General features: G+C 48.5%; 10 protein-coding genes across 12 annotated transcripts; 4 read left to right on the top strand and 6 right to left on the bottom strand.

Moving 5' to 3' along the window:
* The first annotated feature begins 2971 nt into the window (after positions 1–2971).
* On the top strand, positions 2972–4134 carry TERG_03156 (uncharacterized protein). Its single transcript, XM_003236058.2, has 2 exons — positions 2972–3487; positions 3548–4134. The coding sequence occupies exon 1, from the start codon at positions 3120–3122 to the stop codon at positions 3432–3434; it is 315 nt and encodes a 104-aa protein (XP_003236106.1). The 5' UTR covers positions 2972–3119; the 3' UTR covers positions 3435–3487; positions 3548–4134.
* A 1582-nt stretch (positions 4135–5716) lies between these two features.
* TERG_11954 (uncharacterized protein) lies at positions 5717–9026 on the bottom strand. Its single transcript, XM_047750989.1, has one exon. It carries the CDS (start codon positions 6371–6373, stop codon positions 5999–6001), a length of 375 nt encoding a protein of 124 aa, XP_047605859.1. The 5' UTR covers positions 6374–9026; the 3' UTR covers positions 5717–5998.
* Positions 9027–9272: 246 nt separating this feature from the next.
* On the bottom strand, positions 9273–10395 carry TERG_03155 (eukaryotic translation initiation factor 3 subunit G; the record flags this gene model as incomplete). Its single annotated transcript, XM_047748033.1, has 4 exons — positions 9273–9334; positions 9397–9568; positions 9662–10292; positions 10379–10395. 4 exons carry the CDS (start codon positions 10393–10395, stop codon positions 9273–9275), a joined length of 882 nt encoding a protein of 293 aa, XP_047604007.1.
* A 479-nt stretch (positions 10396–10874) lies between these two features.
* On the bottom strand, positions 10875–12182 carry TERG_03154 (uncharacterized protein; the record flags this gene model as incomplete). Its single annotated transcript, XM_003236056.1, has 4 exons — positions 10875–11168; positions 11228–11729; positions 11801–12062; positions 12170–12182. 4 exons carry the CDS (start codon positions 12180–12182, stop codon positions 10875–10877), a joined length of 1071 nt encoding a protein of 356 aa, XP_003236104.1.
* A 967-nt stretch (positions 12183–13149) lies between these two features.
* TERG_03153 (dihydropteroate synthase) lies at positions 13150–14643 on the top strand (the record flags this gene model as incomplete). Of its 3 annotated transcripts, XM_003236055.1 has the most annotated exons (3): positions 13150–13344; positions 13398–13606; positions 13662–14643. In XM_003236055.1, 3 exons carry the CDS (start codon positions 13150–13152, stop codon positions 14641–14643), a joined length of 1386 nt encoding a protein of 461 aa, XP_003236103.1. The 3 variants fall into 3 exon arrangements, with proteins under 3 accessions (XP_003236103.1, XP_047605857.1, XP_047605858.1); XM_047749523.1 differs by lacking the exon at positions 13150–13344 and having other exon boundaries at positions 13419–13606; XM_047749524.1 differs by lacking the exons at positions 13150–13344; positions 13398–13606 and having other exon boundaries at positions 13759–14643.
* A 1441-nt stretch (positions 14644–16084) lies between these two features.
* On the bottom strand, positions 16085–17896 carry TERG_03152 (uncharacterized protein; the record flags this gene model as incomplete). The annotated part of the gene is made up of 6 exons (XM_003236054.1): positions 16085–16113; positions 16193–16507; positions 16572–17284; positions 17372–17555; positions 17623–17758; positions 17831–17896. The coding sequence occupies 6 exons, from the start codon at positions 17894–17896 to the stop codon at positions 16085–16087; spliced, it is 1443 nt and encodes a 480-aa protein (XP_003236102.1).
* Positions 17897–18049: 153 nt separating this feature from the next.
* Positions 18050–19825, top strand: TERG_03151 (uncharacterized protein). The gene is made up of 5 exons (XM_003236053.2): positions 18050–18608; positions 18695–18879; positions 18939–18993; positions 19057–19156; positions 19242–19825. The coding sequence occupies exons 1-5, from the start codon at positions 18312–18314 to the stop codon at positions 19319–19321; spliced, it is 717 nt and encodes a 238-aa protein (XP_003236101.1). The 5' UTR covers positions 18050–18311; the 3' UTR covers positions 19322–19825.
* Positions 19826–20095: 270 nt separating this feature from the next.
* On the bottom strand, positions 20096–20668 carry TERG_11953 (uncharacterized protein; the record flags this gene model as incomplete). The annotated part of the gene is made up of 1 exon (XM_047750988.1): positions 20096–20668. The coding sequence occupies one exon, from the start codon at positions 20666–20668 to the stop codon at positions 20096–20098; it is 573 nt and encodes a 190-aa protein (XP_047605856.1).
* Positions 20669–21238: 570 nt separating this feature from the next.
* Positions 21239–21962, bottom strand: TERG_11952 (uncharacterized protein; the record flags this gene model as incomplete). Its single annotated transcript, XM_003236052.2, has 3 exons — positions 21239–21481; positions 21652–21756; positions 21921–21962. The coding sequence occupies 3 exons, from the start codon at positions 21960–21962 to the stop codon at positions 21239–21241; spliced, it is 390 nt and encodes a 129-aa protein (XP_003236100.2).
* Positions 21963–24696: 2734 nt separating this feature from the next.
* Positions 24697–26606, top strand: TERG_03148 (uncharacterized protein; the record flags this gene model as incomplete). The annotated part of the gene is made up of 1 exon (XM_003236050.2): positions 24697–26606. The coding sequence occupies exon 1, from the start codon at positions 25053–25055 to the stop codon at positions 26604–26606; it is 1554 nt and encodes a 517-aa protein (XP_003236098.1). The 5' UTR covers positions 24697–25052.
* Between the last annotated feature and the right edge of the window lie 261 nt (positions 26607–26867).

Genomic DNA, 26867 nt, shown 5'->3' with positions numbered 1-26867 from the left:
CCGAAGATAGCCCGGATAATGGAATTTGGCCAAGTGGCTGTGGTGATTGGCTGCTTTTAGAATCTTAGGCAGAGGCCTGGCTACCAGCCTGTTTGGGTTGTCTGTCTGGTAGTTAAGCTTTCGAGGTCAGAAACAAGAGCGGTGGGAAAAGATCGAATGTGCCAGTGTCTGCAGTCCCTCAGAGACAGGCGAGAGAGGCGTGGGGATTGGAGGTGTGTGAGCGCGCGTGTGCGTACGGAGTACGCAGCAGGTATGTGTGAGAAAAGGAGGATGGTGAGAATATTGATCGCAACCACTCACAAAGTATTGATGGAGTCGCGCGTGAGGGCTGAGGAGGGTCCCTTGACCAGGTTGTTGGACGTCATGGGGAGACTATAACCGCCCAAGAAAGAAAAGAAAAATCATAAAACAAGATGGAAGGTTATTTTTAAACCAAAATTTACGTCTAAGGGGGGGAGGGGGATTCCAGCGCATCGGTGTACAAAGGAATGAAGTGCCAGAAATGCGTCCAAGGCCAGACGTAAAGGCAGACGGGAGTGCTTTGGGGGCACATAGTCATATGTATGTACTATGCATGTATGTATGCTGTATGTATGGCGGAGACCCGGGATATCAAGGACCAGCGAGGGTGGAGAGAGAGATGTGAGAAACGGAGTGGAAGAAGGGAGCCAGGGATGGCCAGTTGGGCCAGATGGGAATATGGGCCACCTTGACCATTCCCCCCCCCCCCCCCCCCCCCCCCCCTTCCCACCATCCTAAAAAGCCAGAGTGACCATTAACCAGTAGCGAATAAAAGAAAATAAGGGTCCGGGGGATCGCCCACTAGAGAATTAGCCCTTGTCCAGCGGAAGCTAAGAAAAACAAAGCACCGTCTCGCACCCACACGCGTAATAGTACTGCGCAGTAATGAAATAACCAGATCAGCTCGACAAATCCACTGCTAAAAGCAAAACTAAGGCTGGGCGAACACTTCTTGAAGCATATCGCGAATAAGGTGCAATAGTAGGCTGAAGACAGACACAATGACGTACCGCGATATATGGTGGATGGGAATGGCGTGAGAAAAGCAGTTTCGAAGGAGGTATTGAGAGGTATTCGGTACGGCATAGTTCAAGCCAAATGCAGGCTGATTGATGTTGGTTGGAAAGGCACATCCTTGTTAGGGATCCTCCCCTCTCTCAAAGGAAATGCTCGATGAGAGCATATTCGGATGATCTGCACCAACAAACCTGCAATATCATCCTCACCTCCTTCCTTTTTCCTCTCTGGTTCCCTCACTTCCAAGCTGACCGCTGCCCATGGTAGAATGCATTATTCCGTTCCACAGATATGCTCACTACCAGAACGAATTAGCCTGGACTCGCTTGCTAAATCTTGCTAATGGGTTTCAGTACATACTAAACAGCAAGAGGAAGATTGAAAAACGTATGTATGTACCTAGCTTGCTCCCGATAAGCGTCATACTTTCTTTTTCCCATTTCCTTTCTCTCCCTCTCTCTCTCTTTGCTTCTTTTCTCAGCACTGTTCTCTTTTTTTTTTTTTTTTTTTTTTTTTTTTTTTTTTTTTTTCAAATTCAGTTTGTTGTTACTTTTCGTTTTAGCCTTGACTTTTGCAAAATAGACTTGGGGACCAATAGAACAGCGTGATATTGAGAATCTGTAGGAACCACACATAGAGATACTTCATAGTCATCCGGGCTATTTTTGGTATCTTCGACTTGGTCGTGGAATTAACCAGGGTAGCAGTGGGGAATTATGCGCCAGGCCGGACGGGCGGCCCAATAAGCCAGCTTTCGGAGATGGCCTAGCCCACTCAAAGCCGAATTTGATGTATACATAACAACATGCTATGGCTGAGCATCTGATGCTCTAGGCATTTTCATGAGGGTAACCCTTACCCCCGTACGTTTAGGATCGTGTGCCGAAAAGAGCTTATTTAATGTGGTCTCAGGGTCATGGGAAAGACCAGAATTACACCGTAAACGGGTTCTTCTAAGGTATTAACGTATCTTGGTGTTCCGTACCTGACTCGAACATCTTGCGTTCAGACGAAACATCTTACCTCAGGACAAACAAGGATGGATACATCAACTTGAACGGCATCATTGGTGGGAAAACATAATCACACTCCTTTCGCAAGGTGGTAGTTATGGTTGGATGTCCGGAAGACCTTCGAGCCTCGGCTGAAGCAACATCGATCAGTCTACCTTCCCAAGGTCCAGGAAGAGGACCCAGTAAAAAAAAAACAGTCTTATAGAGGATAAACGGCAAATCAGCTGGATTAGCCAAAGACTAATATCCTCTTTTTTTTGCCCTTTAGCCTTTTTGCTTTGCTCCCCGCCAGGTAACGGACGTTAACCGGGACCACTTCTCCATAAGTATAATAGTTGATATAAACCGTGGGGGGAGGGGGGCAGGAGGCCCCATTCCTTGAGGGACGAGCCAGCAGTTTCCACCTCTTCTGGGTATATTGACAAGGATATTCCCGTAGCTATGGTCCACACAATCCAGGCACCTCACGTGTCGAGGGTTCAGATATACGGGAAATAAGCGTATATATGTAGCCGATTGTATATGTGTCGAAGCCTATCTCGAGAGGCCCAGGGCAGACGCTGCGACGGTTTCTAGCTCCAGTCGCGATCAACAGCCGCAGCTCTGCAAGCTCACAGTGTGCAAGAGGCGGACGAAGAGGGTCAACCGCGACGCCACAAGCCAGGATTGGCGACTGAAAGAAGGAAGGCCGAACTTGGATCAAAACACTAGTAACTCCATCAATCACAGGCCAAACTCCGTAGTAAAATTCAATATCCCTTCTCCCTTCGGTCTCCTCGCTGTCCTTATCTTGTCGGTTGTGTCTGCTTCAGCCAGGCCCAGCTTGGCCGTCGGTTAGCCAGTTAGTGAGAAGCCAGCTGCGAAAAAGCAAGCAAGTAACTTAGGGAAGCCAAATGGGAGCGAAAAGCCAAAGAAGCAAGGAAAAACAAAGCGGGCACCGCGTAACTAATTAATGGGCCAGAAGAACCAGGCGATCGCCTCGACCACCGCCCGGCTGGCCTGACTATTGGATGGCTGCTTTGGCCGTCTGCTTGCTGGCGCTGCTGGCTTGCGAGGACTTTTTTGAGGATGATGAACTTTCAGGCGGCGCAGATGATCGACGTGAGGTTTGACTTGCCCAAAGCGGGCGTGTTTGGCCTGTTTGCACGTGACGTTGCTTTTTCTTTCCCTTTTTTTTTTTTTTTTCCTATCATCAACTTCGACTTCAAATCCCAAAAGTTGCTTTGCAAAAAAAAAGACATAGCGAGTTATTACGGTTCGTTTCTTTTTTGTCCGCCAGCCTCGCCTTTCTTTTTCCTGCGACCTTTTTTGCGGTTTATTCCAGGCTGGACGGCTACTGTGCTGGTTCTGGGGGAAGCTAGTTTGCCGCGCTATTGTCCATGATTCAGGGCCGGAAGGGCGAGCCAGGGAGCGAGGCAGCAGGACGGCTGCAGGTGGTGAGAACCAGCTGAGAATTCGGCCGTTCGTGAGTCGGCTCTCTAACAGCTGTACGTTAGGAAGCTAAAGCTTGAAAAGAAGGTTGTTCTATCCTGCTCGTGCGCGCGTTGTGTGGGCGGAGCTGCTCTGGGAGGACGAGGGAAAAAAAAAAGAAGGTCGTGAGGTCGTATATGACAATGTCTTGCATGTCTGCTGTCCTGGGCGTGGTACAAGCCAGCACCTCTGCATTTTTGCACGACGGCGGTGGATAATCCAAGAAAGGAAGAGGCGTGCTATTGCAACCCTCTTCGATCTTGATTACGGAATGATTCATACCTACTCAGCCTGTCTTTGACTCTCGGATTTCCACTTGGGCCAGGGTAGACGCCTGTATAGTACTCCGTTCACTGCGTCTCCAAGCCAACGAATACCGCTGGGGCCTCTATCCACCCATTCGTCGACGGGTACCTACATGCATCGACCGACTATGGGGCAGGGTATCTTCGCTTGGAACTTCAAGGGCGTCTAAAATCAAGAATCCGTGCATGCCCACCAACTCCTAGCAGACCAGCTTCATCTTCACTCTGATGGAAACCGAATTTCCATCTTATCCTTGACCATAAGCTACGAACTACAGGGCAAATAACATACCCTGCCGCCGAGTTGACGCGACTCCATGTTCGAATTCGATTCTCCTGTTAGGGAAAATGGCCGTTCGTCCGTTTTTTTTTTGCCCCCCCCTTATATGCTAACTATAATACTACCCATGCCCATTCTTCCTCCAATCATCAGTCCTCTCACAGACCCTTGAGCCTCCTCTTTGCCGTGCATCTTTCACGCACTCTGCTCAAAAGAAGAAAATAAAAAAAATAAAAATAAAAAGACGTTGAGCGCTGACTTTCGGCTTCGAGGCAAGGTACATCTATGTGTGACCCTGAGGTTGCTTTTGGTATGTATGTGCCCATTCCGAAACTGAAAAGAAGTTGCTCAGAACACAGCAGCTATTTTCTTTTTCTTTGACATTTGTCTTTTGGCCTTGTTACCTCTCTCAACTCCGTACCCGCTGCATATAGCTAGATCGACAGTTGAAAATTGGTTTTCTCGAAATAGAAACAATTATCAACTGCCTGTCTCTATTGCGAAAGATAGACCTTCTTGCATTGCTGCTTTTCATGCCTCTCAACGTCATCCGAGGTAATGTACTCTGTGCTATCTTTTTCCCCTTATCCGAGAGACTCACTTCTATCTCATATGCCAGTTCTTGACCTCGGTCTTGGGCTAACAATTTTAAACCAGACTGTCAGCAGCCCTTCCCTTGCACTATCAGCAGAAGATATCGGGTTTATCCACCTGCGATTCGATCTTAGAAGTGCTCGAGGCTCCTCAAACCAATTATTATATTCAATAAGGTTATTTGATGTGGATTTCAAATACCTGATTCGCTGGTAAAAACTCCATATGTGACAAATACACAACTTCCACGACTCAGTCTCGAAAGTGTTGACATCCACATGGTCGCCTTTGTATTGCTTTGTACCTTTTCTTTCTCCAATCTCGCAGCCGGGCTCCCTACCCGCCCAAATGTTTTTTTTTTTCATACGTTGCTGTGTCACTGTGGCAAGTGACAACTCTTAAACCAAATCCAGCAGCCGGGATAGAAAACAAACTTAACCCATAACCCGAAAGGCCTCAGTAACCGAGACATTCGCCATAACCTTGCTCTCGAGGAGATCCAGGTCCGTGGGGCCCATCATGGCCATTGTATGAAGCAAGGAAATCAGATATCAAAAGCCTCAGTCAATACCTGTCACAAAAAGCCGTCTTGGTCTGCTCTCGACTAACCACCTTCAATATACCCATACCTTTTCAAAAAGCCACAGAAAATAAATTTACAAGATCTCCGTGACATGCACTTTAGTCGAGCTTTTACAATCAGAGCTCCAAGTGTAAGTTAGTCAACCTCTACTTTTTTCTGACATATCGACCGGAGGCACGCTCATGTTACATTAACCGTTGAATACCCGCTTCCTCATTCCCGATCGGCTCCACCGGAGACAGCCTCTTTTGCAATGTTTCATTCCGTTCTCGCGATGTTTTGGATACTGTCTGGGGACCAATTGGCCTTTAGCGAACTGGTTACATGCCCAGAGAATTGTTATTTGTTATTCGAGGCCTTGGAAGCTATAGTGGTTTTCAAGAAGACTAGGTATCTATCTTTTGGGATAACGGCCCCCTTGCATATTTTTTCCATGAAGGGGGCTGCCTCATGCCACTTTCGCGCAGGTCACGGGTATGTCGACCCGTACATCATATTTACCCAACAGGAGTTAGCATAACTCCTGAATTAGCCCGAGCTAATGCGTGTACACGTTGACCTCGGTTTCCATTTGCCGTATATCCCTTCCAGCTTCATCAATGAACACATATGCTGCTTTCATATGTATCACTCCGGGTTTGTAGAACATGCCCTCATTACGTTCCTCAATCTCCACGTGAATTCAAGTTGCTCCAACCATAATTGAAATGGATGGTTACTCTTGAGATACCCCAACATAGAAATGCTGTGCTCGAGATACGTTCTCGACGTGAGCGTTGGCTCCATGTACAGAGCACGCAAGACAAATAAAGGACAGACGGAGAATGTTGGGAAAAAAAATCCCTCTCGAGAAAACTAACCGCAAACCCGGTCCCTTTACTGGCCTGCAAGTATTTGATTCTTGCATACCCGTGCCCGTTGCATTGTGAAAAGAATGAAATATAACAAAACGGAAATAAGAAACGAAACTAAACAAAGCCATTCTGCTTTGTAGGGTGAATACATGAAACCCGCGTCGCAGAGAGGGCAAGATCAACTGACTACGTAGATCAGGGGAACTGTCGAAGTGACATCCCTCATGGCCTCTCATATCATCTCATACATGGCTCGGTGCCTTGGCAGACCGTCTATGAAGCAGCCTTCCTTTGCCAACAGAGAAAGGCATCTACAATGAATTTCCTTGTGTGCAACAAAACTATACCGTCCCGTCAACGCCTGCTAACAGTTTTTCTCTAACCAGTAAAGAACCTGTCCGACAACACCTAACCATATCCGAGATGATATGCATGAAGCGCGAAATTGATATTAAATCTGATTCTGTCTCACAGGTGCACTTATATCTCGATCAATAAACACACGCACGGCACGCACGCAAGTTGTGGGCTAATATGCGGAATGCCGAAGGGGCGAAATTGAGAGAACGGCCAGGGTCCCTTTTACGTGTCAACCAGGTAGAGGGAAGACTAGGCCCCTGATAGACGGGTGTGCAAGAAGTAAATACCGGTCGATATGCAAATAATAATTTCGACAGGAGCACCTTGCACAGCGGCGTCTTCAAGCCGTGCCTTAACTGGTTGCTTCACGGTATACACCCCAGCATGGACATGGGGCGTATTCGCCGACGAGCTATGATTGGCGCAAGCTACGAAAACCGTTAAAAGGGAGCGCTTCCATTTTTGAAGATCTCGATTCTATCTGCGCATCCATGCTGTTTGTACAATGATCTATCCGTCGAGGAGTGGAAATAAGCGGTGATGTATGATTGGTGATGCAAATGTCACACGCCGCTATGTCAAGGGCAAAGGAGGCGAGCAGTCAAAGCTAGATGTGAGGGAGATGATATGATATCGCTGGGTATACCGTATCACGACGAAAGGTAAGGGTCCTTGTTCCTGTGGTATAACCATTAACTATGCCTCGCAGGTGGTTAACCGTCATAGCCAGCTATTTTCGACAACGTACACGTACGTCTGCTGCTGACTACTTCTCTACAATAACCCAATGCAGCCTACCGTTTAATTATTCCACCGTGTTCCAGTCTTCTCTCCCCCATACCCCATGCTCCATAACGGCTCCTTCACTTTTCGCCCTCTTCTTGACCCTCTTGCAGTTGGGGGGAACGAACCAGACCGGGGAGAGTTGCAAAATTGCCCTGTCATTCCTTGCTTGCCTTTGCCAAAAAGGTGTGTTCCGTGCCCCGTCTGGAGTTGCTATCTCTGACGTTACGTTTTGCCCAGGCCGAGCTTCAACTCTTGGTTTCTTTTCTTTTCTTTTCTTTACTCTTCCTTTTCTTTTTCCCCCCTTCCCTTCTCCTCACTCATGCTTCGGACAAGACCGACCTTCGGCCCTCTGCGATCAAAATCGCTACCAAACTTAGAGAGCGATTATCACGAAGGAGCCAGGGAAGTGGCAGAGCGTTTCGAAGGGAAGATCCAGGCTCACTCAGATCTACCCACTGACCTTCCTGGCCGCTTCAGATTATACTCTCTCCGCGCGGGAGCCTTGTTGAATATTACCTAGATCTCAGTTCGATCAAGGTGCTATGGCCTGCAGATGGACGCCTTGCCTCCTGGTTCGCTCAGCGTCCCAACCCTAGGCCACTATCCGGTTTCGGTTATCCGGCAAGACGAGCTGAGCTCCAAAGCCTGAGGGTGAATGGAAGCAAGTCCGGGGGAAAGTGATTTCTTAGCGGAAACGAATAATCCCGCAAACTCCAGACTCCTCCGTGGCTATTAACCCATCGAGCAGAGGAAAGGTTGCATCTGGGACGGCTTACGAATCTTACTCGGATCCGTATATTGCCTCCTCGATACGCCCGTAGGGGTGACGGGGGCTATGTTCAGCTGATCATATATTAGGATTATGAGCATATCATATATACTCTATTCCATGATCATCGTTGAGCTGTTTTCTTTTCCGCGGGATGGTTTCTTTGTGGGAGATATCAAAGAGGTATGAGGTGTGGCATTGAGGAGGTGCTGGGGGGTGCCTGTAGGTACCTATGCTACTTGATGCAGGAGGCAAAACTTAATGTGACATCGCCTTCTACAAGATGTCAAAGTACTTGCTTGCTGATAGAGACAGACAAAATGTACACATACACACAGTAATTTAAACATGACTACAACGTCACTACAAACAAGCTTTTTAAAGAGGTATCTCCTGACCAGGGGGAGGTGCATAACCTGAACCTCAGCCCTATACAAGACCAAAGAAGCTATATATCATAGGGCTGGACATCAACGACGTCCGTCTGTCCATGCCGCCTTCAGACGTCTGATAGAAACGGCGCGAAGAGCTTATACCAGAGCTGCAGGGCCCTTCTTCTGCCATCTCAAATTGCCCGTTTATGCAGCAGTGACATCGCATACACCCCATATATCACCAAGCCCTACAAGCGGAAACAGAGAGACAGAGTTAAGCCTCCACCACCCTCAAGGGCGTTCCATGGCACCGCAAAGCGTGTCGGTATCATGGTCCACAACCACATGGCGAAAGATTGGTGCTTCCATCCTCAAGAGCCCTGACACGGCACTAAGATAGGCGTGGATTGCTATGGCATGGCACGGCGGCATGGCAAATCCATAGCAGCCCAACAATAAAGCTCACGAGGATGGCACTTTGTGAAGGACTCACGAATATCGAATATCAGAAACGGTGACACCTACACGGAACCATCATCCTCTCCATGTGTAGCGTGGTACATGACCGACGATTGACTTCGAATAACCACAGTAGATGTAAAGAGAAAGGGTGGGTGGGTGGGTGGGAAGGAGGAAGGGGGAAAAGAGGAAGTGCTTTTCTATATCATTAGCATTAGGCCTTTGATTCGCGGAGAATAGAGCGCGGAATGAAATGCAATTTTATCGAGACATTATAAACAACAGCTTTGAATGCCATTTCCCAATGAAAAGAAAAAGAGCAGGAGAGGAAGGGGAGGGCAGGATAAAAATAGATGGCGTCAAGGTAGAGAATTGAAATGAGAGTCATTATTTGGAGTCCGCGCTCTTCTTAGCGAATTCGACTCGAAGAATCAAGTGTCGATAACCAACTACACACTCATTAGTCTCATGTTCAATGGAGGGACCAAAAAGACGGAATGCATCAACTTACAGCCGTCCATCTTGTCACAGGCACGAGCAGCATCACTCCTGTCCGCAAAACTGATGAAAGCAAAGCCCTTGGCCATATTCGTTTCTCTGTCCTTAGCAAGGAAGACTCGCGTGACTCGTCCGAACCGCTCAAACATATCACGAAGCTCTTGTTCTTCAGCCAGCTCGGAAACCTAGTCGATTGAAGAAAAAAGTAACAGATTAGCCAACGAAAATATCCTCACAGAACAGTTCCCAGATATTTGCTTAATTGGAATAACACTCACATTGGTAACACGCAGCGTCGCCAGGTCGTCTCTCTCATACTTGCCACCCATCTTATCACCAACACCAGCACCACCTTTCCTCATAGCAGGAGGAACATAGCTTCCTCCGCTCTGGCCCAGTCCACCAGGAGCTGGCTTATCATCGCCGCCATCCATGTCCATACCCGCACCTCCAGCACCCTCGTCAACAGGTGCCATGGTATCTTTATACGGACATCTGGCAGTGAAATGCTCGCCGTTACAAATTCGACATTTGACCTTCTTGTCCTTCAACTGTTCCTTCAAACTGCCCTTCTCGCCCTCCTTCTCGACCTCCTTGGCCTGAGCCTTCCAGTTCACGCTGGGGCGGAATATAATGTTCTCTCCGACGGAGGTGGTATCGAACGAAGGACCTGGCGGATGACCCTTCTCCAGGCCGAATTTGGCCCATCCTCTTCGCTCAGCTACGCGGGGGTTGACGTGCTCTTTGACGACTGTTGTGCGGATGCGACGGGTGGTCTTGACTTTCTTGCCGTCGTCGTCGAAGCGGTATGATATTACGGTCTTGGTACCGTCTTTGTTTGTAAGTACTTGCTGGGGCGGGAGGGCGTTGGAATCATCGAATTCCTCGTCGTCGGCCCAGTCAGCTGCCCTGTAAAGAGATAATTAGTGTTATTTCAAAGCGAGTACTTGAAAATTGCGCTGTGGCGGCTCTGGGGGGGTATTCTCTCCACGTACTTTGGGGGCTGTGCCATTTTGAACTCTCTTTCTGTAAATACTCTCTCCTTTCACTGGTTCTTTCAAGACTGGCGATAGCAAGGCGCAGGGTAGTGGTTTGATTAAGCAGCTCGACTGTTCGTCTTTTTCTCTACAAAACTAATTTTGATATCAGATTTCGTGGAGTTTATCTTTGTGCCCGCGATAGATTATGTAATCACACCTACGTTAAAAACGCTCCTACCAAGTTTTATACTTGTAGACACACAAATCGTTCTATCCAACGAGGAGAATCGAGTCCAAGATGAGAATACGGATAGATAATAGTTTAAATTGGATATATACAGCGGGGAAATACATGCTAGTATGTAAAGGCAGTCATCCCCCGTGAAGGATCAGTGTACGAGCAATCTTTCAAAGGCCCAACGCACATGAAAACGCCGATCTACCGGCATGAGACGTCGTTAAAAACAAAGAGAACAACAGAAGAAGGGGGAGAAGAAAGCAAAAAAAAAGTCTACAGCTTAGGCTTGGTGAGGTAGCCGTTGCCCTTCTTGAGCCAGAAGACGGCATCATTGACGAGTTCGTCAACGATATCCTTGGCTGGCTTCTTCTCGTTAACCACAGCGGCAGCCTTGCCCATGAGGTGAGGGCGGGCGTTGTCGATGGTCTCGTCGTCGATATCCTCCATGTGTTCAAAGTCGTGCTCGACTGGGATGATACCCTTGCTAGTGAGCTCCTTGATCTCCTCGGCACGGTTCTCCTCCCAGTTGGTGATGTATGCGTTGTTGCGGACTCGCATAGGGCGGCCCTAGAGCATGTTAATAAAAGCTGGCAAAACCCGGAAAAATGGGAGAACAAAATACATACAGTGAAGATGATGGTTCGGACGTTGTCGTCGAAACCGGCGGTGCGGACAGCCTCCTGGTGGTCCTTGGGGGCACCGGCCTCATCAGCAAGGATGAATCGAGTACCAACCCAGACACCGGAAGCACCAAGCATGAGGGCAGAGGCAACGCTCTGGCCGTTGAAGATACCGCCGGCAGCAACAACCTGGACGGGCTGGCCAGTCATGGGGCTGGTCTTGCCCTGGCAGAGCTTAGCAACGGTAGGGATAAGGATGCTGGTAGGGACGTCTCCGGTGTGGCCACCACCCTCACCACCCTGGGCGCAGATGATGTCCACACCAACGTCGAGACACTTCTGTACATGCTTGGGGTGACCGATCATGTTCATATAAAGGATTCCAGCCGCGTGCAGTCGGTCAACGACATGCTTTGGTGGCACACCGACGGCGGAGACGAATAGCTTAGTGCCGCTCTCGATAACAACGGTGATCAGCTCGTCAAGCTTTCCCTTGGTGTAGTCGTAGCTAGCATTGAAGTAATATCCGTTAGCAAAAGAGGAGCCTCGGTACCGCATTCCAGAACAGGGTAAACAAACTTGGTCTTTCGAGCGTTGCCTCCAACCTGTGGGAGCAACAAGTCGACACCAAACGGAGCGTTCTTGTCGACGAGGTGGCTCTTGATCTCCTCTACCTGCTCTCTCAACATGTCTGGGGTGTAGCCGAGGCCGCCAATAACACCCAGTCCACCAGCATTTGTGACAGCGGCAGCGAGCTTAGGACCGGCCGCAACGTTCATGCCAGCCAGCAGAACGGGGTGCCTGATCTTCAGGAGATCCGTGAGAGGAGTCTTGATCTGTTCTGCGCCCACCATAGCCTGGTCAGTGGTCTCGTTCTCCCGTCAAATTCAAGAGTCTTCCTGGTGTTCCTGCGCCAGGTACCGTCTGGAGGGCGAGTCGCAAACTTACGTGGAGAAGCCATGGCTGGAGAGTAATAGCACTGCTCTGAAAAGACGAGTATATATAGTCAAACGGAGCCCCGTGGAGGTAGCAAGAGTCGCAGAGTCGCAGAGTCGCGGGAGATAGAAGTGAAGAAGTCGACGAACGAGGTTGTTGGCGGCTGGCGCAGTTTTTATCCTGTGAAAAAGAGCCTCGGCTCGACGGCGGCGCCCTGGGGTAACCAACGAACTAGCCGAGCTTCACCTGACTGTCATACGAGGTGCAGCCAGAAAGGCCGGGGGGAGCAGCAGGAAGTCGAGCTGCGCCGATGGGACGAACATGGCCGTGTCCAGCAGCAGGGAGACTTCTTGTAGCAGCCAACTGAGAGATTCTGCTCTGCTTTTTGTAGTTATCTTCTTCTTCTACTGCGACCTGAGTCCATCTCGGCGCCGTCGGATCATCCCTAGTTAGAGCGATGACTAAGCAGAGAAATTTCTAGTGGGCCAAAACATAGATGGAACGACGGCGAGCTTGACGGCGAGGTCAACAGCAAACGGAAGAGATGAGCCTTCTTTGTCGCCTGGGTCGAGGTCTTGCTGGCTCCCTGGGCTCGCTCGGTGAGAGACCTAGTGCCCGAGTCTGTTATAGCGGTGTCATCGTGTAGGGATTTGCTTTTTACTGCTCTCTTCTACCCCCAGCCTGTGCATAGATATCTAGACTAACAATACCAAAGGCCCCCATGTTTGGTTGAGCATACCGTATCCACGTCGAGGAGGCATTATGTTGACTCGCAGCTGTCACTTTTGAGTGTATCATTAAGGAAGTACTCCCAAGGCACGCTGTCCCACCGTGGCAGGTCTTTGAACGACTGTACTCAATACAGGCGGAAACATGGTTCATTTCGAGCATCGGGGCTGAAGACCAGACCGACTTGTTGCAATATTTCCTCTAACACATTTGCTACCGTCGGGATAATTGGACATGGTTGTCGATTGGTGTCTACATCCGCTATGGCCACTCCACACCCCACTCAGCGAGCCTTCATTGCTCTTGGAAGCAACTTGGGAGACCGTGTAACTATGATCGAAGAAGCCTGTAGAGAGATGGAGGCGCGAGGCATTAAGATCAGGAGAACTAGTTCGCTTTTTGAGACTGCTCCCATGTATGTTGTGGATCAGGGGGCTTTCCTCAATGGGGCATGCGAGGTAAGTGGTTGGATCCCGCTTTAATAGCAGTCTTTTTCTAAACGCCTGGGTAGGTTGAGACTTCAAAAAGCCCCATGGAATTACTCGATACCCTACAATCGATAGAGATTGACATGGGAAGACGCAAGGTTATAGATAAGGGCCCTCGTAACATTGACCTGGATATCCTTCTATATGGCCATGAAACCGTCTCCAACGACCGGTTAATAGTTCCCCATAAGCTCATGCTCGAGCGAGAATTTGTCTTACGTCCCCTCTGCCAGTAAGATTATCTGATCTTTGACCTCATATCAACATCAATACTAATAATAACCTAGACTGATACCCAATGAATACCACTTGACCGAGGGGAAAGGCAAAACATATTTTTCCCACTTACAAGCTCTTCCTCCATCTAACCCTCCCCCCATAGCGATGATACCAATGCCCGCAGGTCTTCCCCCAATCACCCCTACAAAGCCCTCCCGTAACACTCTTCTAATGGCGGTCCTCAACGTCACACCAGACTCCTTCTCCGATGGCGGGATCCACTCTTCCACAGACCCAACTGTGCTCCTTGAAACAGTCAAGACATACATAGATGCTGGCGTCTCCATTATCGATGTGGGAGGCGAAAGCACCCGCCCCAACGCTGAACCAGTCACTGAAACAGAAGAATTATCCCGTGTTATACCAGTTATAAAGCTCATCAGATCTCTGCCTGAAGCGTCCAAGATCGCAATCAGCATTGACACATACCGTGCTAATGTGGCTGAAGCAGCTGTTAACGTAGGCGCGGATATAATAAACGATATATCAGCTGGCCTCCTCGATCTAGAGATGCTTCCTACCATGGCCCGGCTGCAGAAAACAGTCATGCTCTCACATACGCGGGGAACACCAAAGACAATGAACAAACTCACACATTACCCTGACGGTGTGCTAGCCGGAATCCAATCTGAGCTAGCAGAACGTGTCCAAGCCGCTGAACAGGCGGGTGTTCGACGATGGCGCATCATTGCTGACCCGGGTGTAGGCTTTGCCAAAACACAAGACCAAAATCTGACCATTCTCAGAAACCTTGACCAGTTAAGGCAGGCAGAGCAGCTTGAGTATATGCCCTGGCTCGTGGGGGTCAGTAGAAAGGGGTTTGTTGGTCGTATCACGGGAGTCAAGAAGGCTGATGAACGCACTTGGGGTACTGCTGCGGCTGTTACGGCAGCTATCAGCGGTGGGGCTGACATTGTTCGTGTACACGATGTCAAAGAGATGGCTCAGGTTACTCGTATGGCTGATGCCATCTTCAGGCCGAGCTTGTAGACCTGAAGCACAAGGTGATAGGTGATACTATTCTTTCGACCCGGAATCTCTGTAACTATAGCGGTATAATATACTTGATCTAGGATAGTCACCTGGCCCTTCCCGTATCTTAGCATTGTTCGGGCCTCATTCCCCTCAAAGTTGATTCAGTGTTCAATTATGTCAGCAATTCTTACCCTACCGTCCAAACTAGAGAGGATTAGCTGGGACAACTCAGTCCTTCAATTTGAAGCCATTTGCATAGGAAAGCGGCCCCTATAGAGTAGGTGTGTCTTTCATATCTGGCTATTATTTTGATTATGTTTGCTTAGTCCCCAATGAACGGCAATCTATAGCCGCGATTGTTGAATAAATAACAGGTTCAATTCTAATTGACAAAAGCAAAGTTAAGGCCTGTGCTGGTGCGCCGAAATTTAGATTTAACCACGCCCGCTGGTTTATTTGGGAAGTCCAGGGGTAAGCGGTAAAGTCATAGAAATGCAGGCCTTATTAGAAATGACAGCCTGGAATTTATATCTCATAACTTAAAGGATCACTTGATAACTACATCCTTTGGCAATTTACTCAGCAGTCACCCTAACTGATGACCAATTCTAACTACCAATCTCAGGAGTATCATTTCAATTGCCGACTCGGTATTAATGTAAATTAATCTGGACATCAAATTCAGATCCCATTTGCACAATAGATGGCTTGATTCTCAGTTATTCTTGTTCTCATACTTTTTCATAAAAATTCCGACTTTATTGAATTGCAGTAGAGAAGATCCAAATCATGCTATATTGCCAGTCTGAAGATATATATAGCTTCTCCTTTAGATATTCTAGGTACCGAACAGGGATTATGTACATCACCACTTGATATCATACTAGAGCAAACTGTTATTCATTGAAAAGTAGTGGTGGCACATATGGACATGAATCAGGCTTTGAGTACGAAAAAATACTGGCAAGTGGAACACATAAAGTCATTCAAACTATTCTAAATACATTTTTAAATCGCCCAACAAGAAGAGCACCGAGACTGCAAGGCCAACATTGAGTGTTCAACAAATACAAACGGGGCGAAAAGGAAGAAAAAGCCCCGAGAAGGCGAGGGTTGAGAAACGAATAAGTACACGCACACGCATTAACTCACTGATAACAAATCGTAAAACACGTCTTGCCCACCTACCACCAAGTACATATTCCCAACTCCCATAAGCTATGATTGGACCCAAGTAGTGGTCAAGAGCATCCCATGGTGGAATCCAAGCCGAGAGTCGCTCCCTGCCTTTTTGCTAGGAAAGTAGCGGACCGAAAAAAACTCCATGATGCTAGAGAGGAAACTTGCTTGAGAGAGAAAGAGAGCGCCCAAATACTAAAAGTGAAATTGGGAATGAATCATGACTTATGGGAAGAAGAGGATCAATACTAGATTTTCTTTAAACCGCGCTTAATACTCAGCTATTGAGATAATGACGGATAGCGCCTGTGAAAAAAAGATGTCAGACTGTGTATATGATGAAAAAATGGAATTCAGCGAGATAAACGGTTGAAACCTCACGTACCATGAAGTCTAACAGCGCCATCACCAACCAAGTTGGTCAAATTCTCAAGATCATCGCCCGCGGTAATCCCGAATTTCCGAACAAAGTCCTTAGCTGCCGTTTCCAGGTCGCCGTAATCGTCACCGGCTGGAATTTCGTCTTCAGGGCGGCCAAAGTAAGCATTGCTTGATATCGATGTAGCGCCTTCAAAGTTGCTGAGTCGAGTCTTAGCCTCAGCCTGGGCTACAGGGTCAAACTGCTCTCTGCCGAAAAACTCATCCGATGAAATACCCTTCTGGTTGCCAAATTTGGATCTTGTTTGCTCTAATTCTTCATCTGCATGAAATTCGTTAGTAATTGAAACAAAGAAACAATGGATGAATTAGAAGATTACACGTACCATCAACTGCAGAATTAGCATGTCCAACAGCACCGAATCCGAGTTTCTTTGGAGCTGGAGCCTTGGGCTTGCCAACTTGACCAAAGCCAAGGCGTCCCATACCCATGCCCAATCTCTCAACCTCGCTTGCACTCCGTTCATGACTTCTTGTGGCTCCAAAGCTAGTTCTGGGACTTATTGGAGTAGGAGAAACTATGGATGAAGCAGATTTTCCCTTTGTGGCAGCCTCCTCTTCAGCCCTTTCAGACTCAGGATCGTACCCCAATTTTGCAATCCTCTCCGCTTCTTCTTTTGCCTTTCTCTCTGCCTCGTCAAAATCAATAGCGTCTGCTCCAACAACCTTCTTTGCGCCCAGCTTAGGTCCTTTCTTGGCCCCAAGAACTGATGTTTTCTTTCCAGCGGCAGCGGGTCCCTTGCGGACAGCTGTTGCCGTCCGGACAGCGACAGGAGGAGAAGAAGCATTGCTCTTTTCGGTGCTAGAAAGTGGAGATTTGGGTCGCGATCCGTTACCGTTAGGCCCTGGAGTGAGGAAAGGGGAGCTGCGGCCTCCAGAGGACGGTGTGCCAGTACGTGAAGGGGGGTTGCTTGGTCTTTTGATGGATGGCTTGTCCCAAGATGAAAAAAAATCATCATCCGGATCGCCAGCGGGCGTGGAGGACCCTTCTGGGGTAACTGCTGCAGCCACGTCCGTGATCACTACCTCCTCAGGATACCTATATTAAGTTAGCCACAAGAGGATTATAAGCATTACACCACATGAGCGGTGCCAAAGTCCATTCAGACAGGGATGCAAGACATACTCTTCTGCATCTTGAGCTGCTCGTCGCTTCAATTCTTCTTTGTACTTCACCGCTGCATTGGAGGTATACTTTATTTTGGAGTCCTTGCTGTTTAACGCGGCCGTCCCGCCATGTGACTGGAAATATTTAGTAGCCGATTCATTTCCGCCCACTTTCATAATGCGTAGCTGTTCCCATTGCCATTCTATAATCAATGTCCCATTAGCATGTGCGATCGACACCGAAGATCTGTAATGGGCGGTGAAACACACGGTCAAGATTGGTTGAGCGAACGAATGAGATATGGACGCCGAGGTTTCGATGATTCGATGAACAGTCAAGGCAAAGGTATATTCCAAAGGGAACCGACGACCACGTCGGGTTCTTCGACCCGCAATCAAAACATATCTAGCTGATGTCAGGAGCCGTTGGAACTGCCAGGGGCGGAGAAGCGGAATGGCGGGGAGAGAGACACGGTACCTTGTTTGCGGGTTTGGTCTTTAGCTTCTCAAAAATTTTCTGAGACTGCGCCTTTGTAGCACTCATGGTCAGGTTCTGAGGTATGCCTGGTATCCGTCTCCGGGAGTCTGAGCAGCGGCAGCAGGCCTAGCAAAAGAGCGAAGTCGTTGAAGGCAAAAAGACATCAAAAAAAAGGAGTTTCAACTTCGAAAAAGCATCGATTCTGCCACTCTGGCCGCCCTCGCCGCACCTTACCGTTTTTGGAGATCACGTGGTATAGAGAGATGGAGCTGATGTAAGAATGATATAAGCAGATGACATAATTTAATTGCTTATGTAAGTTTAAAGAGTTCCAGACGGCAGAAGCAGATTTGGAGCTTTTTGCTTCAGACACAGCAACGACGGGGAAGAAAAGACGAAGAGGAAGATGGTGAGCTGAAGAGCAGCTCGTGGAGACACTGGGAATTGATATTCTGACAGATAATGGTTCATTTACAGCATCATGAGTTCTCCAGCCCAATTTCGCCCGCTTCGACCTGAGTCTCTGCTCATGCGCCTGGCCCGGAACAGCAGCAGCAGCAGCAGCCTGGTTACTCCAGTCCTTATACGACATAGCCGTTATGCGACCCAGAGCAGGCTAGGTGGCTCGAAGAATGGCCAGCCAACGCGGAAGTCGATTACTGTAGCCAGCGATGACGGTACGGTCAAATGGGGACAACTTTCGCGTGCAGAGAAGGCTGCGCGAGCTACGCAGCAGTCTGTCAATTTTCTTGTCATTTTGGCCGGGGCAGCGATGACGGTTAGTATGGCGACTACAGCAGTTATTGAACTGCCTAATACGGGGGCATTATGAGAAATATATACTAATTGGGGTATCGATTGCAGTGCGGAGTTTTAACGTTTCTATACCTCGACGTATTTGCGCCCGACAGCAAGACGAACCAATTCAATCGTGCAGTGAATCGCGTGAAAGATAGCGAGGAATGTTTGGCTCTTCTTGGAGATAGCGGGCAGATCAGAGCCTATGGGGAGACGTCTTGGAACAAGTGGACGAGAAACCGACCAATTGCGTAAACAGTCCAACGCCTGCAAATACGGAAATGCAACGGCTGCTAACCAATCCTTTAAGCACCACAATTGAGAAAGATAGGGAAGGCAACGAGCATATGAGGATGAATTTCCACGTACGTCATCATCCTCTTCATGGTCCATTTGACCGAATTCTCACACCTAACACACCATCACAGGTCAGCGGCCCACTCAACGATGGTGTCGTGTTAGTCCACCTGGTCAAGCTGGCTGGACAGAGTGATTTCGAGTACCACCTCCTCGCCCTAGATGTTAAAGGTAAGCGAAAGGATTGAACTTCCATTTTTATCCTCAGCCTTGTGTGCCAAATTGCACGGCTGAATGATTGAATGAATCTACTTAGGTTATCGCCGAGTTTATCTCGAGAACGCAGATGCGGGCAAGAAGTACGGATCAAAAATTTTTGGAATTCGCTGGCGGTAGTTCATATGTCTTCGGTGAGTGTATACTTATGGGTATGTACGATATCGGGTATCTCTACATGTCATGTCACAGTCCACCTCCCAACTCTGAAGTTGCAGCCTTATGGCATTGGTAGACCTGGAACTGGCCTTCCGGTGGAAGTATGTTTATTTTGTGTCTTCATTTTGGATTTTCCTTACGTTAAAGTTGACTCCAGCGATATATGTGCCTTGTTTTTGCGACGGGCAATTAAAATACAGGGCAATTGTATGTATACGCACTTTGATCTCCGTTTATCTCTCGTGCAAATTTGACTGGCCCAAGGTTGCCGTCAATGGATAACCGCGGAGTACTCTGTACATCGTCAAGATCTCCTGCATTGATTGCTGTATGTGTGGGCTGCCTAGGGGGCGCTTTTTTCCTACAAGGTAATTGTTTGGTCGCCCCTCGCATACATTTCGCCTCTTATCAGCCAACACTTGCAGGGATACGATACCCCGGTTTTCCTCTAGAACAAATAAATTACCTGAGTCTCAGAGTTATATTATTTCTTTCACTGGCCTCGCTTCTGGAGGACAGAGGCAGGCCTCTGATTATCAACCAACAGGCCGTCTGCTATGAAATAGTTCAATTAATTATCTCCATACCCCTACCTGGAAAATCAATAGATTTTTGATATGCTGGTACGCCTCTATAAATATAGGCCGGAGTAAGCCACTAGTCACGGAGCATATATGGGGCCGGGTCCATAAATCGAGGATTACAGATAACTAGTAAGTTATATCAACTGTTGGATCAAACCACACGAGCACGCTGAAGGACAGGCTTCGCCTCTTCAGATCTCCACCAGCTCTTTCCATCTTCCCCCGGAAAGGAGTATCTTTCCATGCTATGCGCCTTCATCTGTACACTATACCCAGGCTCCATTGGTGTAACGTAATACCCGTTCCGCACCCGAGCCGGATATTCGAAATGCTCATGTAAGTGGTCCACATACTCCAGCACACTCTTCTTCCCCGTCATCACCACATAGTCAATCGTACTCAAATGCTGGGTGTACTCCGGCAGGCCTACGCCTCCTGAATGGGGCACGACAGGGATACCAAATTTACGAGCCAGTAGTAAGATGGCTAGGCATTCATTGACGCCGCCAACTCGACATGCATCCGGTTGGACGACAGAGAGAGCGCCTGACTGGAGGAATTGTTTAAATATCACACGATTTTGGCACATTTCTCCGGTTGCAACCCCAATAGCGCCGTGAGGCGTGTCTTTAAGGGCTTCACGGATGGCTGCATGGCCTAGAATGTCGTCTGGAGAAGTGGGCTCTTCGATAAACCACGGCTTGAACTGCGCAAGCTCTTCCATATGAGAGATAGCCTCGGGAACTGACCATACCTAAAGGCACAGTTAATAACTCTGTAATGATAACTATCAATCTGGCTTGACCGTATACTTCTGAGTCGTAGGATCGTTGCTTTGTATAAGTGTGTAGTTCGCTTATTTAGGCGAAAGGTCATCCGTATAGGGCAAATGGTCTTGACAAGAAAGATGACAAAAAATGGGTTGACATACCTGATTGGCATCGATCATCAGAACATTTCCCTTGTCGTATCCAATGGCATCCCGAGCGATTGCCAATCGCCGTTTATCCATGTCCAGGTCTCCGCCAACTTTCAGTTTGAAATAACGGTACCCATCCTGGACACTCTTCTCAAGCAGGCTCTTCATCTTCTCCTCATTGTAGCCGAGCCAGCCAGCACTGGTCGTATATGCCGGAACTGCTTGGTTACTTTCCGCCTCCTCAATTCTCTGCCTCTTGCCAGGCTCCACTTCCCGGAGTAACTTGATGGCTTCCTCAGGTGTAAGGGCGTCAGTAATGTATCTAAAGTCAATGCATTTCACCACTTCTTCGGGCGTCATGTCCGCGACAACCCTTCAGACGGGCTTGTTGAGGGTCTTTGCCCATAGATCCCACAGAGCATTGACGATAGCTCCGAGAGCAAGGTGGATGACGCCCTTTTCAGGGCCGATCCATCTTAGTTGGCTGTCAGACACTAGATAGCGCCATGTCTTGCCCCAATCAGCGGTTAGAGATTCAAGCTCTTTTCCAACCAGTAGTGTTGCCAGCGCATCAATGGCCGTGCAGACAATCTCATTACCTCGGCCGATGGTAAAAGTCTTTACGGGCGATAATTTCTAGTCAGCCTGCAGGAGCGGAACATGAAAAAAAGGCAAAAAAGCAAAGGGTAGACCCGACGGTTTGGGTGAGCGATCAGAGCTGAGAGGCAATAATGACAAGTCAAGGCGCTATTATTCTGTTGTACAGGACAAGGCGGCCACATACATACCATACCGTGACCTCTGTGGGCCGAGTCAGTCTGTAGCACGCAGTAGGCGGCCGAGTAGTCAGTAGCTGCATTCATAGCATCAGAGCCAGTGTTGTCCAGCGATGTCTAAGAGTAATTCCCAATGGTCAGGCGCAAGTCATTAGCGAAGGAACACTATAGGACAAGGCCTTTGGGCACGGAGTAGATACGGAGTATTCCGTCGTGAGTAAAGGGAGATCCTTTCCCGGCCCCCAGAAAGAAAGCAACAAGTAAAAGGCATAGTAACATACAGGGAAGCGCACATCGTGCGAAGTGAAGCCCGTGATTTTCATGCTGGTCGTCTCGTCTCGAAAACTGCGTGTGCGGCTGTGGGATTGCTGTTGATACACTCCGTTTGAACTACTGCAAGATCCCTCTGGATGATCGAAGATTTGGCTCCTTTTTTGCGCTTGATGCTATCTCAGATGTGGAAAATGGTGTGGCAGATATGCGACCTGTCACCTTTTCAGGTTTCTCGGCCAGCTCGTAAGTTATATAAGTAAGCGGGCGCTAAACGGTGGAGAGATGCCCGGTGGCTTCTGGGTCCTTGCGCTGCCCAGGGAAGCCAAAGGACGGCCTAAGGCAAAGCCTAGCAAGGGCCTGCAGAGGCGGGGAGGAGGGGGAAGCGCGGGAAAAGGCCCGGCAACAGCAAGGGAAGTTAAGGCGAGTTAAATGGTCTCTGATTCGGGGACTCGGACTCGGTAGAGGCAAGGTAAATCAGTTAAAGCCTAGGTAAAAGGTTAGAGAACAGATGTCTCTAATTAAAGAAAACAGAATTAGTGGCCCCATAGACATACTTATATAGATATCCTTTCAGCTGTTGGCCCCCTTTTCACAGCAACGTTGCTTTATAAATGTCTCAACGCGGCATTTCCCCTGGTTCCTTGGTCTTGCCGTGGCCGCGTTGCATCCTTGAAGCAGCCGTGTTGCATGCATCTGCATCCGGGTACCAGCACCAGCACCCATGTCGAGGTCAGGATCGTATGCTGTCAAATTATATGAGAAAAGCGTAAAAACACTCGCCCGCCGGCCATCTGCAGCACGACGTAATATGCTCAATAATCCGTACCGATGGCCATCCATTGGCTGCGGTGGCTGTTCCCGATGCAGGCCATCTCCAGGACGCCAGGCGGTGGAGCTTTGACTGGGAACGAGGCGAGACTCTTCCAAGCAGTTAAGTTAGCAGCGAAGCCACTCTGATATGCATGCTGGCAGGCCAAGTTTTTTCGTGCATGCAAGCCCTGCAAGGTCAGTAATCCGGGCAGTGAAGCGAATATATCGGGGTGTCAAAAGGTGAAAGTTGAAAAAGACTTCGCGATGTTTTTTTGATGGCCCGGTACATTGCCTAATAGGGCAATCATTTGCATCTCAACGATTTCCGAAGCGCTGAACTCCTATTGGTCAATAATTGTTTTTTATTTAGTTTTCTTGGCCAATCAAAAACCGTTACTGGCGGCTCATTACTAAAAATAGGGCATAATTAAGAATGATTAGTCATGTACATCTTAAGCTGACCCTAAGCATTAAAGGGGCATTAAGGGGCTGTAAATATTAATTAGTACTTAACGGTTAATATACCCGCAGCTCCATGGAAAAATTATTCTGGAAGACCGTTATAAAGATTGCCTCCAGTTGTTTAATCATTGTGTAAACCGAACCATGAGGTTGATGCTGATCCTTTTTCCCTAAATGAATAACCCTTGAATATAGACGACGCAAATCCCGGGTAGAGCATGGGGGTCTTGCACAAGTCCATGGTGAAAGAGATCAACCGCCAGTAGCAGGTTGCATCCTAGATAAGCCTGGGTGTGCTCTGTACAATATAGGTGTGTATAGATACCCCTGAAGGCCCACTGTGACTGCTGTAGGGACGAGACCCAAAGAGTTAATACTCTAAGACTGTGCAGTATTGAAGTAGTCTGTATAGATCGCTGAAGGCCAATTGCCCATGAGAAGGGCCGACAAATGGACAGAGGAGTAAGCCAGACAATGAGACTATAATTGCTATCCACGAATATTTTTGTTCACATTGACATCTAGATGATGCAAAGGAAAGTCATGGTTAACACTCGGACGGGTCCCTTACATCCACTTTCATGCTATTGCAGGTAGTCATCTCCGACTACAACGCGGTCAGGGCGCTAATGTATTTCGTCTCAGGGGAAACTGACTCCTGGGGTAACTGGGCCAAGCCGGCTCTGTCCTAGCCACCAGTCTCGCGATAAATAGTTCATTACCCAAACATGGCCATCTTCTGCCTCAAAAAGCGAGCCAATCTCTTGGAAACGGAATTGTGAACGCGCCGCCACGTTATGAGCCGAGTCGAGATAAGACCTTTATTTTCCTGAGAGGGCAAGGCCGGCCCCTGCGGTTCCCGCCTCGTAAGGACCTTAGGCAGAGCCCCTAGCTTTAATACCTGAGATGAAAGGAACGCTGACGCTATTAATACCTCTCCAGAAGCTCTTTGGATGGGTATGACCGAAAGTGATACGGTATTCGGAGCCGCCTCGCTTGCTAATATCTTTGGGGTCGTTTCAGGGGAATCGATTGCATCACGGCGAAACCTGCGTAGAAAAAGATCTTGGCACACATTTGTCTTATTGATATCGTGCCACAGCATGCGCTGGAGCAATGGAGATGACGTGTTGAGCCAGTAACTAGTAGAGCATGAAGGTCCGAGAACGGAACATGGCTGCATCAAGCAGAAGATCCGTCCCAAATACTAGGAACCAGCATGTCAGAGCATCAAATGGCCACAAGTGGTGCAAGAGATACTAACATCACCAAAAAGGAGGCTAAAGCCTTCTTGCTTTTCTCGTGTACAACTGCGATGTTATGGCGAATTATTAATATGGCGTCGGGTGGGTTAAGTCCTTTCGGGATAATTTGATGCTAAGACCGAGGAAAATAGATAAAATAAATATGAATTAGCTAATACAAAAAAGTGGAGCCACGTTAAGGTTTAAGTGAAGGTCCAAGCGGGGAGTCCCGTCTATAATGAGACACGCTAGCGGAGGCGCTAGTCCTGATCAGTAACTCTTTACGAAGCGCCTCGACCGGGGAATTTGGTCGAAGTCGAGGGTACGGAGTAACATGCATCCAAGTCGAACCCATGCATATACGCCAGGCTCCGTTCCCTGAGCTACTACCTGTTCAGGTGACGGGGTGGGGGGTGGACGATGCATGCCAACAGGCAAGCAGTCACTGTGCTGCTCGGTCAAGCAATTGGGCGATCTCCTTAAATACCAGGCATGGTCTATGCTGGGAGACCATCTTTCTTCACCCTTATTCCAGCTCCCCACGACAGTTGTCTTCTTCCTGAAGTTGAATAGCGATTGTATTGTCTTTTGATTCTTCGTTTTTGTTTTGTTTTCTCCTTGAGCATGGGTTCATGCATAAGCCGTCAGCTACCGGAGGATCAGGAGGAGCGCTGGAGACCCCGACTATTAACCAAATGGAAGCAACGACGGGCATTGAAGAAAGCCGAACGGCATTTCAGAAGGGCTAGCCCGACGTTTGAAGAGACGAAGGAGATCGATACCCTGCGTGCAACAGAGTACACACCCTTGAAGGACCATGTGTATCTAGACTATACTGGCGCAGGCTTGTACGGTGAGAAGCAGCTCCGAACACACTTCGACCTGCTTCGGTCCAGTATCTACAGCGACTCCAGCTCGACTTCGAACGCAGCTGCAATCAAGCGAATCAGAGAACATGTCCTTTCATTCTTCCGGGCTTCTCCGGACGAGTATGAGCTCATCTTCACAGCCAACGCATCCCATGCCCTCAAGCTGGTAGGAGAATCCTACCCATTTACGCCGCAGGGCGAACTGCTCCTCTTGTGGGATAACCACAATTCTGTTCAGGGGCTTCGGGAATTTGCCCGTGGCAAGGGAACACCCATCACCCATGTACCTGTTATGCCACCGAACTTGAATATAGATGAGGCGTTCCTAAAAAAGTCGATCTGCACCAGCTCCGATAGCCATCGACTCTTCGCATATCCTGCCCAATCAAATTTCAGCGGTGTCCAGCATTCGTTGAAATGGATTGAAGAAGCCCAAGCTCATGGATGGGATGTTGTTCTCGACGCTGCCAGCTTTGTCCCGGCAAATCGTCTAGATTTGTCTCAATGGCACCCAGACTTTGTCCCAATTTCGTTTTACAAGATGTTTGGGTATCCCTCTGGCATTGGCTGTCTGATAGCTCGCAAACAGACGCTGGCGAAGCTGCAGCGCCCATGGGTATCAAGTGGAAAATTCCCTACCATGACCATGAATTTACTTGATAGCCCCGACAGCTCCAACGGGAATGAGAACCGGATTGCGGCTCGGAAGTGGCACGAAGTATTTGAAGATGGTAGTGTCGACTTCTTCGGTCTTCCTGCCGTCGAGATCGGGCTTAACCATCTATCCAGCATCGGCATGGAGACTATCAGCAGCCGTGTCAAGCTGCTCGCCGGCTGGCTCATCGATCGCCTCCTCGAACTCCGCCATTCCAACGGCCAACGCGTCGTTATCGTATACGGACCCCAGAATACCGTCAACCGCGGCGGAACTATAACCCTAAACTTCTTCGATCCTACTGGTCGCGTCATAGATGAGCGTGTTGTCGACAAACGCGCTCTCCCTATCAATCTTTCCCTCCGCACAGGATGCTTCTGCAACCCTGGCGCCAGTGAAGCTGCATTCTACCTCACTGAAGAAGCTCTGCTCAACGCATTCAACCAAGAAGCCGCGGCGAAGAAACAAGAGGGCAACCCGAAGACCTTCGACGAATTCCTGCTTGACATGGGTATGAAAACCGGCGGAGGCATTCGTATCTCCCTGGGCCTAATGACCAATTTCGCGGACTGTTTCCGATTCCTTCAATTTGCACACGGATTTATCGATAATATACCGACTGAGACGGACCTCAAACCACGGCCACATTGCTAGTCGAAGTTTTTTGATGGCCGATAATGGTTGATGACTGGAGGATACGTGATAATGACTTTTGGAAAATTCTTAGGTAATGTTTCAAACTGGCGTTGGTGAAGTACACGGTTTATGACTGCATAAGACACGAATCACGAAGCATTTGAGCATTCATTAATTTATGTCTATTCTCTTCAGCTTATTTCTAGATTGACTTGTCAAATGTGATTAATGTAGTGATGTTGTTGTAAGGTTGTAAAGTTTGCATAGTTAAATTTATTT

This window comes from Trichophyton rubrum, assembly GCF_000151425.1.
Source record: "Trichophyton rubrum CBS 118892 genomic scaffold supercont2.3, whole genome shotgun sequence".
NCBI classification, from domain to species: domain Eukaryota; kingdom Fungi; phylum Ascomycota; class Eurotiomycetes; order Onygenales; family Arthrodermataceae; genus Trichophyton; species Trichophyton rubrum.
Note: the sequence above shows the minus strand (reverse complement) of the source record. Positions and strands in the feature narration are given on the sequence as shown.